The sequence below is a fragment of the Typopeltis vanoorti genome, chromosome 17, assembly GCF_054136105.1.
Source record: "Typopeltis vanoorti isolate ZY-2024b chromosome 17, IOZ_Tvanoo_1.0, whole genome shotgun sequence".
NCBI classification, from domain to species: domain Eukaryota; kingdom Metazoa; phylum Arthropoda; class Arachnida; order Uropygi; family Thelyphonidae; genus Typopeltis; species Typopeltis vanoorti.
The window spans coordinates 113,914,473-113,935,514 of NC_143565.1; the positions used below are offsets into that span (position 1 = coordinate 113,914,473).

Genomic DNA, 21,042 nt, shown 5'->3' on the forward strand with positions numbered 1-21,042 from the left:
GCACATCAAAAGGAAGCGTCCAATGCTGAAGAATGGCTTCTTATTGCACCACGATAATGCAAGGCCACATATTGCTGGTTGCGTAGTGGACGTTTTGCAGAAGAACAACACAGATATCCTACCACACCCTCCATAGAGTCCTGATCTCGCACCATGCGATTTCTGGCTGTTTCCTCAGCTCAAGAAACCACTAAGAGGCCGCCATTTCGAAAGCAACAACGCATGTGTAAAAGCTGCGGAGGCGGTTTTGAAAGAACTCTCAAAAAACGGACTCTCACATGTGTTTAAGAAGTGGATGCAACGTTAGGACAAATGCACCGCGTCTCACAGTAATTACTTCGAAAAAGACCATGTAAACGATGACGATTAAAGGTAATCTGTTTTCTGTATAAATATAGTCTTATTACTTATTGAACAGCCTACGTATTATGAACATGGCATCCTACAAACTAACTTTTACAGGATGCCATGTTCATAATACATCTGCTCACCATCTATCTCAAAAGTACTGTCGTGACGTTGTTCTCTTGACGTTCGAATCCGCCATCTTGTAAAAAGTCACTTTCATAAAATAAAGGAAAACTAATTGTAAATTGATCACTGATCTAAGGGTAGAGAAATTTCTATTATACTGCACCACTCTAACCTTAGATAAGTCTATATGAAACAGTAGGATCAATTCAAAATTAGTTAGCAGTCTTTTCACTCATTCAGGCCGAAGTATTTATTTTCTCTCTCTGGGATTCCCGCTAGATTCGAATTTTTGTGAACGGTGCAGTAAAAAGAATTTCAGGCAAATACAACAGTTAGGTTAACAAATAACGCATTTAATATAGGTCATATAACACTTACATAAATTTTTACTTCTAATTTTAAACAAGAGAAATAAATCAAACATTAAGTCAAGTCAATTACATTGGCACAATCTTCCAAGTCTTCACATACACCTTCTTAGCTTCTGGGTTATAAAGTTTTTACACTTAAATGAATATAATAGAACATCCAATCTAATTAGTTTTCACACATTTTTCAGTCATGCTATAAGTTCAAAATATTACAGGATCTAATAGCTGAAAATATCTTTCATACAATTCCTATCTCCAACTCTCAATCACGAAGGGTTTCCACAGTTAAAGTTAATAATTCACTATGATATACCTTACCGGAAATGGTTCCTAGAACATCTATTATGTTGTGAACAAACTTCTGGAATTTACTTATCACACTTAAAGAATAAAAACACATCTACAAAACTTATCCGCAGTTATACTTAAAGCACTATCAATTACGCTTCAGAATTCTTGACTTCAATTAGGGCACTTCATCTATCCTTATTATCACTCATAAATTAATTAAAACACTGTGAGGTTCTCTTTAGGGCAAATCGGAAATTAGCTGCAATACTCGATCAGCAGGGTTTATTCAGAATTTTTCCTTGAATGTTCAGCTTTTTACTTTATCTGATTGTAGCTTTAATTTTCCTTCTATTATTACTGCTGATTTCAATTTCAGCTAACTATAAAATTCGTTACGTTCTTGCTCACTTATAAAAATTATCCACTTAACTTCTACCCTTAAGAACCTTTTATTTACTTCTACTTCTTTATTTTATCACCCTGCTTCCTTTCACTTCCAAGTTTTCGTCCCCCACCCTTACTTTCTATATATATATTTTTTTTTTATTCTCTCCTTAGTCCATGCTCTGTTCCACTCGCGCTCGTTTATTTCACGCGTCTCCATGACAACAGACAAACATAAACATTCTAGCCAATGTTAGACAAGGCTATACTACTACATTGAGTCATTACATACGTTAAGCTTTATACACAAATAAGAATAATTAGAATATTTGCTTTTCAACAAATGCGTAGTTAATATTGCAAACACAAGTTTTTATAATATTGACATAACAATAAATAAATTAGCTTAATAATATTTAATACAGAATCTATTTACCATTAACACATTTCTTTGATTAAATAATTAAATAATTGATATAATTAAGGTAGTTATATGATATCAAACTATATAATTACGTTATTTACATTAAATAATATTTACAAATGCAGCCTTTGTGATGGAAAATCATGTTGGATTCTGAATCAAATAACATTTATTCTATTTTCTACATAATTAGAATCCAACAGTACAGTATTGTAAAATCCTTAGTTAGAGCACACAAAATTTGTTCCTCTGAAGGATCACTCCAACAAGAACTGGAAACTATCAAACAAATAGCTACACTAAATGGCTACAACCCAAGAATAACAACAAAAAAAATAATTACAACCTTTTATACAGCACTCAAGGGAAGAAGCAGCAGCTCACAGGACTCCTATACCAAATATATTAAAAGGATTTTTCAATGTGTAGCAAAGATTATGAAAAAGTATAAACTCATTGCCACCTTCAAGCAAATCAACCAATTCATAATCTGTTACGTTCTCCAAAGGACAAAGTTTCACCAATGATACTACCTGGTGTGTACCATATTTGTGCAACTTGTCTTATCATGGAAAAATAGGAAGATCAGACAAAAACCTTATTTCTGAACTCAAGACCATATCTGGTCTGGCACAACACGAAGTTGAAAATATTAGTCATGGAATCCAATGTGGAAGCCCTACTTCATCAACCAAACCTAAACTGTAATGACTGTCCTACTATCCCTAAAGTTTGTAAAATTGTTATCCTCAAATTTATTAAATAGGTTGTATTTTATTTTAATTTTCAGCTCAATAATGTTTTTAGCCTAATGAACAAGTGACTGCATGTACTCTATTGTTTCTTTTGTTCAGAACACTGTTATTCTTTATACTGATAATGTCTTAGTTTCATTTACCTCTTGACCTGCCCAGCTAAGGCCTCACCAATTAGCTTAGCTACTGCTGGCATAGCTCTTGGGGTCACTTGTGCATGAAAGCTTCCTTACTACTTCAACATAGAATAGGACTTAAGACTTAATATTTTTAATTGTTAATAGTCCATTCTCACATACAGGTATCCCTCGATTAGCACGGTTAATTAATCCTGTGATGTTATTGCGTACACAAAATCTAATAATCAATGGTAAAAATTACAATTCGTCCATGATCGACTACTGTATTAATAATTCATTTTACATGGTACTCTTTTAGGAAAGATAAAAAATGAATGCAAAGTAAACGTTTTATAAATACTTGTACCTATATTATTTACTGCAATTTTTTTTTATCAAAAGAAGTTATCGAGAGTCGTTTGAAGGCAGTTTTAGTTTTTTTTTTCTTATCGGCATAAATTCCATGATAACAAGCAAAATGACTCTCCAAACCTCGGCAAACAAGCAATAAAACATAAAGAAAAAACATTGCAAATATAATACATGATGGTACAAATTAAGTGGATATTGAATCCAACATTATTTCATAGCCGAATATATAGAAACTAAAAGTTTCGGTGGATGCAAGCATAAACAACTTTATGGGCAACTCGTAGTAAAGGTGGAGTAAGCTCCAGATCACTTTCCCTTGTTATGTCGACTACTTTTCTGTTATTTCTCTATCCTAAATCCCTGTCGTACCTACTAAGCCTGAAATCTCTAACCTATCTCTCTGGGGCCACTTCTCCTTTCGGAACTCTGACAAAATGTGTTTGATATAGCTGCACCAGCCAGAGTACTAGTACAGAAGAATTCTTGTACAAAGAAATCTTCACAGAGTTCAAGTATTACCTAATCTTGTTAAAGAATTAAGTGCCTATAGAAACTTCAACACTGCAGTCATTGCCTATAACTTTCTTTAATTTCCCCTTATTCACAGGTTTGAACTTTAGCGAGTGGTAAAATCAGTCTCATGCTCAGACAAACTCAGACTTACACAGAAAAAACATGTTTATTAATTATCAAATTACATACAATAAACTTCCACACATCAAAGATATGTCATATCAAAATTCTAATTCACTAGCTAAGCAATAGGGAACATTCTAATTATCAAATACTCTATTTTACATCTCTAGGTTAAATAAGTACACATTAATCATAAAACACTAGTTCAAAATTCTAAGTAAAACTCGCTAACAAAGATCAATTCACATTCAACTAAGTGTTGCATACTCTCAGGCTTTCAGACTACTAGTCCAATATGATTAACATGTTACTGAGCACAAAAGTCACTCAAAAGTTCTCCTCAATTAAAAATCTGTTCTTCTCTCTTTGCCCTAATACTAATTGTTACAAGAATAAGGAATTTACTGTACATTACCAGTGTCCTGAGAGGATATCACAATTCTTTCATTTGTCCTTTGTAGTCAGATGTCATTCTGCTTTATCGAGTCGCATCCACATGGAGGTTACGCTGATCGATGCAAATCGGCATTCCTTTGCTGCACAAACACTCGTCTACCATATCGATATTGTCATCTCGGCCGTCCTTTCGCATCGGTAAACTTTTACTGATGGCCCTAGTTCGTGTCTGCTGCCAGATCACGTATAGCACATGCTCGACTCCTTCAGATAGCAACCGGGAAGGAGATTACTTCCGGCACTGTCGATCGATCAGTACTCTGCTTGACCACATGAGAAAACAGGAACAGAAAAAAACGGGGGTTTCAAACCCGAGCGAACTCGCTTTTTATTCTTCTTTGTAGCGCCCTCTTTTTATATTGGAGGATCTCTCATTGTGCTCTCCTATTCAGCCCTATGCGATTGCATCACACTTCTGCTCCTTGAAGAGTGCTCATTTCGCCGAACACGAGTTCAGCTTGCCTTCCACGAACGCTTCCGTTGTGGGGGTTACGTCATCGTAGACAGCTAGCTAGTAACCTTTGAACCTTTGTTTGCACTTAGATTTACATTCTTACACAGAGTATAATTTTGACATCAATAACTTTAACAATATAATTCTACTTAGACATACAATTTTCTCCTCAACTTTACTTCTTTCTAAGGTAATTGTAACAGGTTTTCTTTTATATTTTGCTTTCTTCACTAATAGTACAAGTATTTTTAGCTCAGAATCGTGTTTCTTGTTAAATCTTGAATGAATGACTTTTTTTGTTGAAAGAGTCCCCATTCAAGATCTAACACCCTGGTATTTTTCATAAATGTAAAGGACATCTCCTAGAGGACATGTATGATAAATAAGCCTTTGGCTTTCTATTTCAGTAATACATGATGGTTTATTTATTTTCAGTTACAATCTAGAAATTATTGAACAAAGAAAAAAAAAAACAAAAACAACAACAACAACTAAACCATACTATACTGACATCGGAGGTCGCAGTATCTCTCAGATACAACTTACTATCAAATATTACAAACCTTTACATAACATGTGTTAAATCAAACTGACAGCAAAAAACAGTGCGGAATATCACTCGTAACATATGAACGTACAGCTATTCATGACCTCCGAGCTATACGCTGAATTGTGTAAGAATATTTATATTAAACATTTTGCATGTATCTCTCAGATAAGCTGCGAGCTCCACAGGGTTAAAGGCACGTTAATCAAAACTCTTGCTGTGTATATCAAGGGATTGCCGCAATTAATTTCGTCGCGTTAAGCAAGGGATACCTGTACTATATATATTGTAAAATATCTCATAAAGCCACTGTATATTTATTTAAGTTATTCATTTAATCTGCATATTTACCTTTTCAGCATTCTTCGGTACTAAAATTTCTGGTCTACACATAGTTACATGACAAGACTCCCTATACTGACTCAAACTGCAGAGGCAATCCAATATACCTAAACAATGGACTGCAGACTCCCACTTCTTATAACTATAGTTTAAAAAAAGAAAAGTAACTGAGAAAATTTAAGGAATGCATTTTGAAAATTATATTAAATATGTGCATGCACATACACATATACAAAATAAGACAGTAAAGCCTCGTTGTTATTCTATTTTTGTGATGAAATCCAAGCACCAATAAACCACAAAGAACACTATATTCTGAAAAGATTACTGTCTGCCAAGTGCTTTTATGCATATACAGGTAACCCCCATATAACATGGTCGGTAGGTTCCTAAAAAATGCCGTGTTATGTGAATTCGTGTTATACAAAACAAAGAACTAGTACAAAAAACAAGGTTAGGTTCCAAAAGTTAAAAAAAAACTATACTCTTTTTTTTTTATAACTAATAGAAATGTATGTTTATTAAAACAATAATTGATCAAAAGTATTACATATTAATATTATTACATAATGTTTTCATCGTCATCATTACTAAGCACCATTAAACGAGGGCATTGTCTTTCTGGCAAAATATCCTCATCTGAGCTTTCTTCAGCAGCATCTTGAGTTCTATGCTCTACTTTTTGCAAATAATCTCTTATTTTCAATTGTTTACTTTTAGCTGAGAGATCTTTATAAATTTCTTTGTATGGAGCTAAGCACTTATGAAGTTCTCTCTTAAATTTTGTGCTTCTTTCAGAGGAAGGATCTTTATTTAGAAAATATAACTCTAATTGTTCGGCTAAGTCTAAGCCTTACTTTATGCTTTTTAGGGTAAAATGTTTAACTTCATCGTTTCAATCTGTGCTATCATCCTCTGAATTAATTTGGTTTATCCCAGATGCCATTTCCACCAAATTTGCTTCATCGGTCTCTTCTTCTTCCACCAGTAATTCCTGAATATCTTCAATATTCATATCATAAAAACCTTCCCCTCCTGAAGACTTAGCAAGTTCTATTATTGCATCCATTCTGTTTTCTGCTGGCTTGATTACATTTTGGCTTTGAACTGACTCTGGCTGCATATTTTTCCAATAGGCATTTAACATTGTCAGTTTTATTTCTTTGATGGATGAAGTTATGAGATTAATACAGTCCAAAATTGTAAAAAGTTCCCATGCCTCCATGACTTCGATAGATTCATCGTTGACTTTATTGAAAACCCATTGCAACGATTTCCTGATATAATTCCCTGATCTAATGATTGAAGTAATGAACTTCTATTTGGTGGTAAGAAAATTATTTTGACATTTGGATGATTTAAATCTTTCGGATGGCTGAGTGCATTATCCAATATCAGTAGAATTTTAAAATCTCGATTTTTCTGCTTTAAGTAGTTTTCCACACTTGGTACAAAACAGTTTGGAAACCATTTTTTAAATAAATCATTAGTTACCCAAGCTTTCTTATTTGCCATCCAATATACCAGTAAAGCACTCTTATTTAGGTTTTTCGTTGCATGAGGATCGAGGGATTTCTAAACTAGCATGGGTTTTACCATGTGATTGCCTAAAGCATTACTGTACATAAGTAATGTTACATGGTCTTTTGATGCTTTAAAACCTGGTGCAACTTTTTCATTTTTTGAAATAAATATTCTCTTCGCCATTTTTTTCCACCAATGGCTCATCTTGTCGGCATTACAAACTGATGTGTTGTATATATCCACGATGTTCAATAATTTTTTGTAATTCCTTTGGAGGTTTTGGCAGTTTCATTATCAGCTGATGCACTTTCCCCTTGTATTTTTATGTTTTGTAATGAAAAGCATTTTCTAAAACGACGGCTAAACCAACTTTTGCTAGCAACAAAGTCGGGGTTAATAGCAAATTCTCCATTTTCTTTTAAGTAGTTGTAAATTTTTAAAGCTTTATGTTTAATAACATTGGTGTACAGTGGATCTGTTTTTTTGGGCAGTCACCAATCCAAATACTAAGAGCTTTTTCCCTTTTTTCAAGTTGGTTCTCTGGGACGAGCTGTCATATTTGCGGAGATAGAACAACATGCAGCAACGGAAGCTCTAATTTTCTGTTCATTTTTCTGTATGGCCTGGACTGTTGCTTCATTTAAATCCAAGGTTTTTTGCAACATATGATATTTTCCCCCCCTTTTTAAGATGATCCAAAATCTGTATTTTTAATTCTAGCGAGATGAAATGTTTTTTAAGAGGTACTTTTTTACTTCCGGCAGACATTGTTCAGAACAACAAATTAATTCACAAAAAAGAAATATTTAACACTTCTTTAAAAAAGGTCCAATGATACATACAAAGAAGAAAACAGTGAAAGTCTTAAAATGTTTAATACTCCACGAACAAAATGAATTTAAAATTCTAATAAATTCTAAAATTCTGTATGCAAATCTGACATGATATACATGCTCGAATGAAAGATATCGAATGAGCTGGTGCTTGCTCTTAAAAGCTCTCATCATGTCCTGTGTTGTATGGGGATTTCCCCAATTCTCAAACCATGTTAGAGTGAGAACGTGTTGTAGGAATGCAGTGTTATATGGGGGTTACCTGTATATGGAACTAGACTAATTGCCTATGTTGTCATGATGTGTGCATGTGTGGGGTCTTACCATTAAATTTGAATTCAAGTGAAACATGGCTATTTCCGCTTTGTAGGGAACATCGTCTAAAAAAAACGTTGATACGAATTTCATTGGCCAGTGTAAAACCACAGCCCTGCTCATTGTATTCAATTTCAGATTATGTAAATACTAATGTTTTATAAGTTTACAGTATTTCATGGGTGCAAATGACATACAAAAATATTTCAGATTTAGAACCACTTTTTATTTTATTTTATTAATAATTATACTACACATGAATGGTCACAACACCTGGAAACATATGTTTCTGTTTGGACAATGCATATGTGTTGACAGTAACTGCTCTAGTTCTTACAAGCCTGATGAAAGTACCTAGAAAAAAGGAATAATGCAGAAACAGAGTACCTGTGAAAAGTGAGTGAGGCTTGTGAGAGAGGGGGTTACCTGTTAAGGTAACCCCCTCTCTAAGGTAACCCCCTCTCTGTTAAGGAGTTGAGCAGGAGAGAAGTAATGTTTTGGATCAAAAAAAGAATGCAAGACTTAGTCTGAATAAGAATAAATTGTCTTCACCCTAATTGAGGATGTGAGGAGATTAATATTTAAGTCACTGGTTATGGAAGATGATGAAGCTTCAATCATTTAGGAACTACAAGGCGTTTTTTTTTTTTTTTTTTTTTTTTTAATGAAGAATACTGCTATTAGCAAAATTATGAGTAGAATTTGAAGTCAGAGAAAGAAAGTCACTGATGTAAAGGAGGAGGAAGAGCATGGGTAAGAGTATAGAACCCTGGAGTACTCCAGCACTGATCAAAAATTTGATGAGAGGAAGCCGGAAATCCAATCACAAAGGGCCAGACATGATCAAATGCCTTTGAAATATCAAGAGCAAACACATGGGCTTCTCCAAATCTTTCCATGGCCTGTGTCCAAAGGTAGATAAGGTTAGCAAGGAGGTTTGCTGTAGAATGAGAATGGTGGAATCCATATTGGTGATTGCTAATTAATATACAGGTCTTCAAAGGTAGCAAAGAACCTGATTGCTGATGATCTTCTCCATCACATTCAGGAGGAAGTCCTGTGTTGGAGAAATGGAATGATAGTCCAATGGCTGACTTTTCTCTACAGGATGAAAAAACATGTTTCCATGCTGTTGGGAAGATCTGTCTTAATTCTAGAGCAAACATTTTGACCATAATTAAAGGAATACCACATGGACCAGAAGCCTTGTTGGAATTGGGATATTTCTGATGTTCTTGTGATGAAAGATTAGGAGGAGAAATGCAATGGGCAGTTTGTCTGCCTATTGCTTCAGGAGATAATTTGCTTTTTTTTTGTCTAAACAAGACTTAGAGGAAAAGATTGATGCCAAGAGGTCTGACTTAGCTGAGGTTACCATCAGGATATGAAAGGGGGAGGAAAGAAGAGTAGAGGTTATGCCCAACAATCTTAAGCAAGGAACTAGAAGTCTGATTGCTAGATGAACAGGAGGCAAGCTTATTGCATTTTATTCTTATGAAGTATGCTTTGAAATGTTGATAACTTTTTACACCTGTTTTGGGCTGTAGCATAAGATGAATGGGAAACATAAGTTTTTGATTTAAGCCACCGAATGTATGCTGCATTTTTGTCATGGACTTCAGAGGTACATATTTTAGAAACCCAGGACATGGATAATGATTGGAGATTTGCAGTGAGTGGTGAATAAAGGCCCTCATTACAGTGAGTATTATTTTGGGTATTAGTTCAGCTCATATGGTTGGATCATGAGAGCTAAAACAGTAGCCTACAATGGTGCTGTAGGATATGAAGCTGAGAAAATGATCCATAGAAAAGGCGTCTTGGATAAGATTATGATCAGTTGCCAAGAGGAAAGCAGACATCCAATGTATCTGGAGGAAGAGAGCTCATTAAGAAAAGGTCCACTGTTGGATCCAATATTTGCCTTCCAATCAAAATCTGCAGGTTTGAATCCCATTGTGGGCATAAAAGCTTATGACAGATGAATTTCATCTGCCTAGTTGTGAGACCACTGCCTCACATTTTAGAAATCTGAAGTGGTTTGATAAAGTCTCATGTTTGGCATCTAGAGCAGGATTTCCAGACCAAGTAAAAAATGAATAAAAAAATACAAAACAATTAAAAAATAAATAAAAATGGAAAAAAATCTCATGCACATTACTAATGTATTATAGGTTTACAAACTTTCATGAGTGGGAGTTGCATTAAAAATTACTCTATTTTCTGGATCTGCTCTATGTTTAGATGCATTCATTTTGTAAAAACGTATCTATTTGCAAATTATTTTTATGCTCCCCCCTCCCACAAATCAAATGTCCTATTTATTTATTGATAGATTAAAAACTAACTGTTAAAGCTATAAAAGGCATGGGTTACTAGAATTACAATGTCTGAACAAATTAATACGAACACTTACAGGCATGGACTCTACCAACATGAACAAATTTCTGCAATTTAACTTTCCAAACTCTTTTTCTATGGCCCACAAATTTCCTATTAGGTTAATGCCAGAAAAGTTACCTGGCCACTGAAGCAATTGGATGTTGTGATATTTAAGGAACTCTTTCACTTTTTTAAAAGTGTGGCATAGAGCAAGATCCTTCGGAAGATGAGTTCTGTCTTTCTGGATTTGTGGGACCACTCTTTTCTCCAATATTTTTATGTATTGGTCACTTTTCATCATACTGTCAATGGGTACAAGTGATCCTGGACAGTCATGTGTAAAACAATCCCAGAACATCTTTTTGGCTGGGTGTTTAAGAGCTTGTTGAAAGTGGGTGGGAGAAGTCTTCTTAGCTGCTGATTTACAACCATAGGGTACTCGCTTTCCTTGGAAAAAGAAATAGCTCTCATCTAAGAATATGAGCCTCTTCAACTTCTCAACAGTCCAATTTTTGTACACTTTTGCCACTGGAGCCTCTTTTTCTGCATAGCCTTTGTTAACAGTTGTTTCTTTTTTGGTTTGTGGGAAGTCCTTCCTGCTTCAAACAATCTTTGACAGACTGTCATGTCAGAAACATTAATCTCACTAGCTGCCAAGTCTCTATTTAAGTCTACAACAGACAATCTTGGATTCATTTTGTTTTTCCTAACTAGTAAACAATCTTGAGTAAGTGTAGTTTTCCTTTTATTGCTGATATTTTCCCTTTCTGTCAGGAGAAATGCTACTTGTCTCCCTAAACCTCTTTAAAACTGCATTAACAGTACCTATACCAAAACCACAATCATTGGCAATTTGTCTTTGAGTCATAGATGTGTGTGTGCTGAGAAAGAGTACATATTTTTGAATGCTTTCTTGGAAATGTATCCATTACAAAATGAATAAAGCACTATGAACGTCAACTTTTTTATGCTATTATAAACAAACAACACTATTAATAAACATGGTAAAGGCAGTTAAAACACACAGCACTCAACTGAAATAGTGAACTAAAACCAGAACCGAAAATAGTAAAACATAACCAAAACCAAAAACTTGATGAAAATTTGGCTTGTTAAGATTAATCTGTTTGCTACTGTACATCCTGAGAACACCCCCCCCCACACACACATCCACTTTAATAAATATTGATTAATGAAATAAATTTTAAATTTATACCCACTATTGATTTTACTGGTTCTGCCATTGGAAATAATCAGAACAGAAGAATGTACAGGAAAAATTACTGCATATTACAGTATTTCTGCCTTTCAACCTACAAAGAGAGAGACTATAGGTTTGAATCTCACTGTAGCATGGATTTTTGCAATTCTACATTTAAAAATAATATTTGTAGCTAGGTGTGAGCCCCGAAAGGCAAGTGGTCTGAAAATGTTTTATGTTTGATCGCTACAGCAGGATTCTTGAATTATAGCAACTTTTGGCTACAAAGGATAGTGTGCTATGCATTTTGTAAACACTCAAGTGGGGGGGGGGGGGTAGTAACATCACATACACACATGCAGGTTACTTGCTTTTCACAGATGAGATTGACATTAAAAAAAAAATAAAATTAAATAAAAAGTTTTATGTTAAATAAGATGTAGGGTAAGGTTGTTCTGTCTCCAGTTCTGTTTATATGGTCCACATCATTTAGGAGAGTGATATTAAACTTGATTTTGAAATATGGTACTCAACTTTTTTTTTTTTAACAGTTCAACAAATATTAAAGAACTTACACTTGAAAATATATCTTTATTTATTATTTTTTTATGTGGTACCGAACCATGCAAGATTATTAGTAAACCTGTAGGACATTTGTACCATGAGTGGACTAAGGTTTTTTTAAAATCTATTTTAATCCATTTTATATATTTTCTTGCATGTATTTTTTTAGTTTTTACATAGTCCAGAAATCCTGCTCTAGAGACCAAACTTTTTCAAGTCACTTCAGGCCTCCAATAAGCATGGCGGTAGTCTCACACCTGATGATGCAATACACCTCCCACCTAAGGATGGTCACAAATATCCATGCCTACAGCAGGATTTGACTGCAACCTGTTGGTTGGAGAGCAGGTACGCTAACTAGTAGGCCAATCAGGCCAGCAAGTATCTGTTTACAAGTATTCAAATATCTTTATCAAAACTAAATCAATGTGAAAATTTTGGTATAAAAACCTATAAATTTATGAAAAGTATGAAAACAAGAGCATTATCAGCATGAGCTACTTTAGGCACTATTTTTAGTAAAGATGGAAAACTAATATAAATACATAATAGTATGTATAGCTATGTATGTATGACGATGGGTCAGATGAATACATTTATAAGGAAAAGAAAGAAATCAATCATCCAAAATATCAAGCTAACAGCATACTACAAGGTAAGGTACTGTTTACACCAATTTTAATACATGGATTGAAATGATTTGAGATATGAACTAGAAATAAGCCATTCAATCTAAGACTAGAAATCAAATACAAAATTTATTAGGAAAATCAGAGGAGTGAATCAATAGCCTGCATACTGCACAGTCTCCTTTATTTGAGGACACATAAGTAAACCGATGAGAAAATTTGAAAACCTGTGATCTAGAGAACATATCATGAAAGGGGAAGAGAGAGAGAGAGAGAGAGAAGGGAAAGAGAAACCGCTATGGAGATCAAACAAGCATAAGCTACTTTAGGCCACTAAGTAAAGCAGTAGTGTTCATAGGGTTATCTGCAACCTAGCACATCCAGTTAAGTTGTGCACACATCACCAGCCTGGTTAGTGTACCCACTTTCCAACCAATAGGCTGCGAGTTCGAATCCTGCAATGGGCATGGTGTATGTGATAATTTCATCACCCAGTGTGAGACAGCCCCACTTATTGGAGTCCTGAAGTTGCTTGAAAAAGTTCCGTCTCTACAGCAGTGTTTCCCGACTGCAAAAATAAATTGAAAAATACATTTCCACGAAAAAAAGATTTAGTACCAAAAGTCGCCGATAGGAGAAATTTTGGCGCTGGCAGAGTCAAAAACAAGTAGATGATTACATTAAAGGCAGATAAAATGGAATAATAGCATTTCGACGGTGTAAGCAACAGCCGAGTCACTCATTACAGCTGGATATGTGGCGCGTTACAATGATAATAATAATAATTAAATTAAAACAACTTCTGAACATCCCCAAGTGATCCAGCAAGTACCACTGCATTCTCCAAAAATAACTGTGTTCGTGTGGCTTCACAGCCGATTTCATAATAGGACCATACTTTTTTGTGCGTATTACCCCCCACAGGTCCTGTAACCTGCTCCATTACTGGAGAGATTTATTGACAAATGCTGGAAAATTTTGTCATTCCTGCATTGCAGCAAAGACAATGTTTGGACTCCATAATTTTTATGCAGGATGGAGCATGGCCACACATTGAATGTTCAGTACTACGCCAGCATTTCAGTGTTGAGAGGGTTATCAGTCAGTTCTTTCCGACGGCATGGCCACCTCGATCCCCGGACATCACTCCACGTGACTTCTGGCTGGGGGGGGGGGGGGGGGGGGGGGTATATGAAATCAGTTGTGTATGTTGGTGGATTTCCCAACTTGCATGTCTTGAAAGAGAACATAAAACGGGCTGTTATGAACATCCAATCCAACTCCTTATGCTCAGCTGCAGAGCATGTCGCACACCGGATGCAATTCGTTGTACATAAGAAAGGTCAGCACATTGAAAATGGTGTATAAGGCCCAGGGAACCTTGATTCTGATGAATAAAACATTATTTCCTGTGAGTTCAATCACTACATTAATTTCTGTCTCTCGCAAGTTGTTGATTTAGTTTTATTATTATTCATATCATTGTAACGTGCCACATATCCGGCTGGAATGAGTGACGCGGCTGTTGCTTACACTGTTGAAATGTTATTATTCCATTTTATCTGCCTTTAACGTAATTATCCGTTTGTTTTCAGCTCTGCCAGCACCAAAATTTCCCTCATCGGCGACTTTTGGTACTAAATCTTTTTTTTGCGGAAATCATCTCACCATGCCTTCAAAAGTCTCAATATAAAATTTGGTCTCATTCTGTTTATTGGTTTTAGCTACAGATGCCTCCAAAGAGAGAAAGTTATTTTATGGCTACCCTGTATATAACACTGATAAGAAATAGAAAAAAAAATCCTTAGCCCATCAACGTTACAAAATGTACTACAGATTAGCAAATAGAATAACCTTTTCTGGGTTGAATAACATAAAAACTGGGATTCCCTTCATTTAAAACTGTATTCCTTTGCTGCAAAGAGATATCATCTTAATCAAACACTTGATGAGTTTGAATTAATTGTGGAATTCATATGTAACTTTAGTTATTCCAGCAAACAGCAAGTTTAATGAACTTACTAAAAATACAGAAAAATCCTGACTAAAGCAGTGTTTATTTAAAAAGAAATTTATTAGTGCAAACAAATCAATGCCCCCTCTCCGAGTTTACTATAGTCAAGTTGACTGTGTACAGTAATTATGCTCAATTTGCTAACAAAAAAGCAAATTGAGCATAATCTAGCTATCTGCACATATCTATACTCCTCTTTGTCATTATTCTTTAATGTTACTTCTGCATTAAAGAAAATTAGGAGAAAATGCAAAAGGTAATGTTCAGTGTAAGATAAAATTTTAACACAATCATATTCTTTCATATTTGACATTTACAAGTCTAACTCACTGTAAGAATCTGTGCTATATTACCACTGCGAAGAGATATTTAAAATGAATAATTCATGCAGACTGGGATTCACTCACATTTTATACAAAATGGAAACCAAATAAGTTATGATCTGAAAAAATTATATATTTGAGTCAGTGGTAATGAATTTACAAACTAAAACATAGTGTTTGCCTTATTAACTGGTCAACTTTCATTACAACATTGCTCATCCAAATTTCAAATTCAATTATGATCTTTCTCCCCCCAAAAAACTGATGCCAACAAAATGAATTTTAATTTTTTAACCAGTTATTAGCAATAAAAAAAATACATTGTTGAAATGAACTTATAATAGAAAGGTAATACAAACAGCCCTCGGTTTACGCCGATTCACAATCACACCGGTTGCATGCGTACTTTCTTATTGTAGTATGGTTGACTGAGAAACGACTCTAGCAGGCACTCTATTGTTTGAGTGTTTACCGAGCTACTACGACGTATATGTATCAAACCTAGTTTTAATGTTGAATCTACCTAATTGTTCTATTTAATTTTTTTACATACATATGCATTTAAATTGATAATGTACGTAATTACATACCATGCCTGATAATAGAAGTGCAGAAAAATTAGCAGAACTTGGTGTTAAGAAGGCATGGAAATCAATCACACGTGAAAAAAAGATGGAGGTGATTCGAAGAATGGAAGATGGACAGACATGTGCTAATGTCTGTAAAAGTATGAACTTACTTCCACCGACTGTTACTACAATTATGAAAAATGCAGATAGAATAAAACAGTTTGTGCAACAATCTACAGCAGCACTAAATGCAAAACATGTACGTTATAGCAGGGGTAAACTTCATGACAACATTATCATTATGGGTGGATGATTTGAATCAGAAAAACATTCCTCTGACGCATGCTGTTATAACTGAGAAAGCATAAACAATTTTTGAGAATCTCAAAAAGACAGATGGAGGCGAAGAAACATTTTTAGGAAGCAAAGGTTGGTTCATGAAATTTAAGTCTCGAAGTGTCACTGTCAAATTATGTGGTAAGGAGGCAAGTGCAGATGTTGCGGCAGCGGCTACTTTTCCTAAAGAATTTCAAGACTGTGTAGAACAAGGAAGTTATCCTCCTGATCTCATTTTTAATGTTGATGAGACTGGGCTCTACTGGAAAAAATTGCCATCACACACCTTTATTTCCTGTGAAAAACACTCCAGGTTTTAAAGCTGCAAAAGATAGGCTTACGCTTTTGTTGGGTGCAAATGTCTCCGGAACTTTGAAGCTTAAACCAATGTTGGCGTACCATTTACAGACACCACATGCCTTCAAGGGTCTAAAAGCCATGCCACCAGTCTATTGGAAATGGAACAAGAAAGCTTGGGTTACACAAGACGTTTTTATAGATTGGTACACAAATTATTTTTGTCCTACTGTGCTTCGCTTCTGTAAAGAAAATAATTTGCCAGCCAAGGCATTGCTTCTCTTGGATAATGCCCTTGGACATCCATAAAACCTTGCTGAAGTAAGAACACCATTGGATGTCAAGGTTGTTTACATGTCCCCAAACACAACATCGCTTTTGCAACCGATGGATCAGGGGATTATATCAATCTTCAAAGCCTATTACCTCCGTATAACATTCATGAAAATGGTAAGAGTCTTGGACACTTCAAGAAAAACTATTAATGACTATTGGTGGCCATTCGATATTTTGAAGGGCATTAACAATATCGAGGCAGGCTGGAACAACGTGTCAGCAAAGTGCTTAAAAGGAGCATGGCGAAAACTTCTTCCAGCATTTATGCACGACTTCGAGGAATTAGAGCAAGAGGAGAATGTTATTGAAGATGTTACCAAGCTTGTGTGAGAGGCGGGATTGTACTATATTACAGCTGAAGATGTGACAGAAGTCTTAGAGCCATGATAAACCACCTTAAAATGAAGACTTAAAAGAATTAGCTGAACAATTAAGTCAACATCCAAAGGAGAAGAAAGTCCTCTGAAAGATATGAAAATGACCAATTTACATATCCTTGCAAGCATAGACATTGAGTGATTAACTCTGCGAAATGGACCACAATTGGGAACGGAGTGCAAACGTAAAAAAGGAATGTAATCACATCTATTTGACCTTACACTGAACTCCTTAAAGAAAAAGAAAATCTCAGCACTGCACACTGGATATTTTTTTTAAAAAAAAATGCAGTGATCAGAAACCAGGAACTTCAACATAGAAATATGTAATATCTTTTCGAAGTTTCATATTTTTTGTATATAATATTTTGTTTTGTTTTCGTTATATTATTTATATCTTATCTTCCTTATACCCTCTTTTACCTTGCGGTGTCGATGGTCCACTAAGAGGTTAGCCTAGTCCACGCGGTTAGCCTAGTGGCTATGCGCTTCGCAACCATATGCCTGGAGAAGGAGTGTCTAGTTCGATTCCCATCGGTGACATGAGGAGCTGAAGGATCTTCCTCAGTCATAGCCAAGTTAGCCAGTCTTGGGCGTGGACAGCAGGGTTTTTCCCCAGTTTATTCTGGGGTTTTTCATCCCGCAAAGCAGGCAAACTGGCCTTGAGAACCCAACACTACAGGCCAAAGGATACACCGGGGCATAAGGCTGACCACCTTATCCTGTATTCGTTATTAATAATTTTATTTTAAGAAATATATATGTATGTATTATCAAAGCTTTAAATATAATAATGTTACACATACTTCACGTGCATATTTTTTGATTTGTCATCTCTAATGGGAAATTCATCATCATCATCAAATTCCTGCCACGTACCCCCAAGGGGTGTACAGGATATGATAGTACTACATGAAAAAAATTACATCATTACTAACTTCCTATCTACAATTTTCCTCCAAATGAGTCTGTTACTTGTCAAGACTCCAATATTATCAGATCTTATATTTCTATCGTCTAAGGCACTTTGTACCGTATCAATCCACCTATACCTTGGTCTTCCTCTGGGTCGTTTTGCTGCCAACCTGGCAGAGAACACTTGTTTTGCTAATCTTTCTTCGCCCATTTTGTTCAAGTGACCGTACCACCTGAGATTAGCTCTGCTAACACATTCCTGGATGCTGACAATGTCAAGTACTTTCCTAATACACTCGTTTTTAATATGATATAGCCATTGATGCCATCTGTTCACACCTATAATCTTTCTCAGGACTCTCATATCTGCGGTCTCCAGTCTTTGGTCAAGTGTTTTACTTCTGACCCAGCTCTCAGATCCATAAGTTAAAACTGGTTTGAACATCTTGCATGCATCTTTTTTAGTGTTCTGACTAATTTCTCTCTTATCCACATGAATTTATTCAATTGACTTCCCACCATACCAGCTTTGTTGATTCTGTTGTCTATTTCCATATTTAATTTACCATCTTTACTAAAAATCGTGCCTAAGTAGCTGAAATGTTTTACTTGTTCCACAGGTTCCCCGTTCACAACACAGTTGACATTTTCAACACCTCTACCTATTTTCATTGTCTTTTTAATGCTGACCTTCACACCATATCTATTACAACAGTTATTCAATTTAGTCAGAGAATCTTGCAGACTTGTAGCGGATTTATTTAGAAGTATAACATCATCTGCATAAAGCAAAGAGTTGACATTAACATCTCCAATTCTGATATCATGTTTAATACCACTTTCCTTCATAATGTGATCCATATAGATGATGAATAACAGAGGGGATAATGTACATCCTTGTCTCACACTAGATTTAAGATTAAACCATCTTCCTGTACTTCCTTCAATTCTAACTGCTGACTTACAACTCAAATAAAAACTAAGTATTGCTTGATATAATGCCCCATTGACACCATATAACTGTAGTGTTTTGAATAGCTTCTCTCTTGGCACCTTGTCATATGCCTTTTCCAAATCGACAAAACTTACATACAGATCTTTGTTATATTCCCATGCTTTCTCGACTATTTGTCGTAAAGTGAAGATCTGATTCTTCTCAACCGTTTCTCAAGTACACTTGCATAGATCTTGCCAGGAACACTCAGTAGGGAAATTCCTCTGTAATTCTTACATTCAGTTTTATTTCCCTTTTTATATATGGGTATTATGAGAGCTCTACTCCAATCATCGGGAATTTGTATCTCTGTTCAGGATTTTCTGAACTATGCAGTGCAGCCACGGTAAGACTCTTATACCACCATACTTCAGCATTTCTTGTCGAATATCATCTACTGCTGCTGCCTTTCCACATTTCAAGCATTTGATGGCTTTTTCTACTTTAAGTATGGATATGTATTCCTGACTGCATGCCTGGTCAGTGTTTTTTACCACTGTGCTGTCATCACTGCTTGTTTCATTTAGCAGGTTTTCAAAGTAATTATTCCATACTTCAAGGACATCTTTTTCTCCTGTTTTCATGTCACCTTTATCATCTCTAACTCCTTTTACAGCAGTCTTTCCTCCATTTCTAAACTTCTTCAACAACCTCCAGAATATTTTGCCACCTTCTCGATATTTATTTATTTTTTCTTGGCAGAGTCCTCCCATGACTTTTGTTTAGCTAGTTTTACACAGTGTTCAGCTTTCTTACATTTGTCTCTGTATTCTCTAAGAGCACAAGCTGACTTATTTGCCAGGAACTTTTGATATGCTTTCTTCTTCTCCTTCACTGCCTCTTTAACTTCCTGTGTCCACCATGGAGTTCTAATTTTTCTATCCTTGCAGACAACCTCACCACATGCCTCTCTGGCTGAATCAATCAGGTATTCTTCAAGGCTTGCCACTGAATCTCCAAGGTTTGATTCCTGTTCTCAAACTCTTTCATCTTTTTTTCAATATTCTTCGTGTATTTTAGTCTACAGTTCATATCTGAGAGCTGCTCAACTTTTATTTGCTTTAAAACTTTCTTATATGTTATTCTTTTCAATATGAAATTCAATTTTATCCTGCTCAAGACCAAATAGTGATCACTTCCAATTTCAAATCCTCTGTACACTCTGGTGTCCTGCACCAGGGAGAAAACATCACTATCAACAATAACATAGTCAATGAGACTTTTCTTATTCCTTGCCTCTTCTCTCCATGTAAATTTGTGCACATTTTTATGTTGGAACATGGTGTTAGTAATAACGAGTCCATGTCCTGAGCAGAAATCCACAGATATTTGCCATTATTATTAGCTTTGCTCTTTTCTCCAAATTTTCCCAAAATATTTCTGTATGTCTCACATTCATTTCCTACTCTGCTATTTAGATCTCCAAAAGGATCAACTTTTCCTTTTTCATTGTGTCAGTTGCTTTTTCTAAAGCCTCAAAAAATTTCTCCACTTCTACCTTAGTAGAACCTTCTGTGGGACCATAGGCACAAATAAGTCTCATTGTCCAGTTTCCCCATTTCTCATATTTGCCCATATTACTCTACTCGAGACTGCCTGCCATTCAAGATGATTAGCCTCGTATTGTGTGTTGAATACTATGGCTACACCTTCTTTTCCTTGATTGTCATTGCCTGAATATAACATTTTTTTATTTATTGCTCAGAAAGATCTCACCAGTTTTTGTCTTTTCTGTTTCAGCCACCCCTATTATGTCGATCTGGTACTTATCTAATTCCTCAGCTAGCTCCATTTCTTTGCCATTCAGG

General features: G+C 35.4%; 1 protein-coding gene across 2 annotated transcripts in view; it reads right to left on the reverse strand.

Annotated features, from left to right (window-relative positions):
* Msh6 (DNA mismatch repair protein Msh6) overlaps positions 1-21,042 on the reverse strand; it is a 429,489-nt gene that overhangs the window by 84,333 nt on the left and 324,114 nt on the right. For both annotated transcript variants that reach the window (XM_090406801.1, XM_090406800.1), the window contains exon 25: positions 5,635-5,767. In XM_090406801.1, the coding sequence (XP_090262927.1) occupies positions 5,635-5,767 (133 nt within the window). The remainder of the gene's footprint in view (positions 1-5,634; positions 5,768-21,042) is intronic.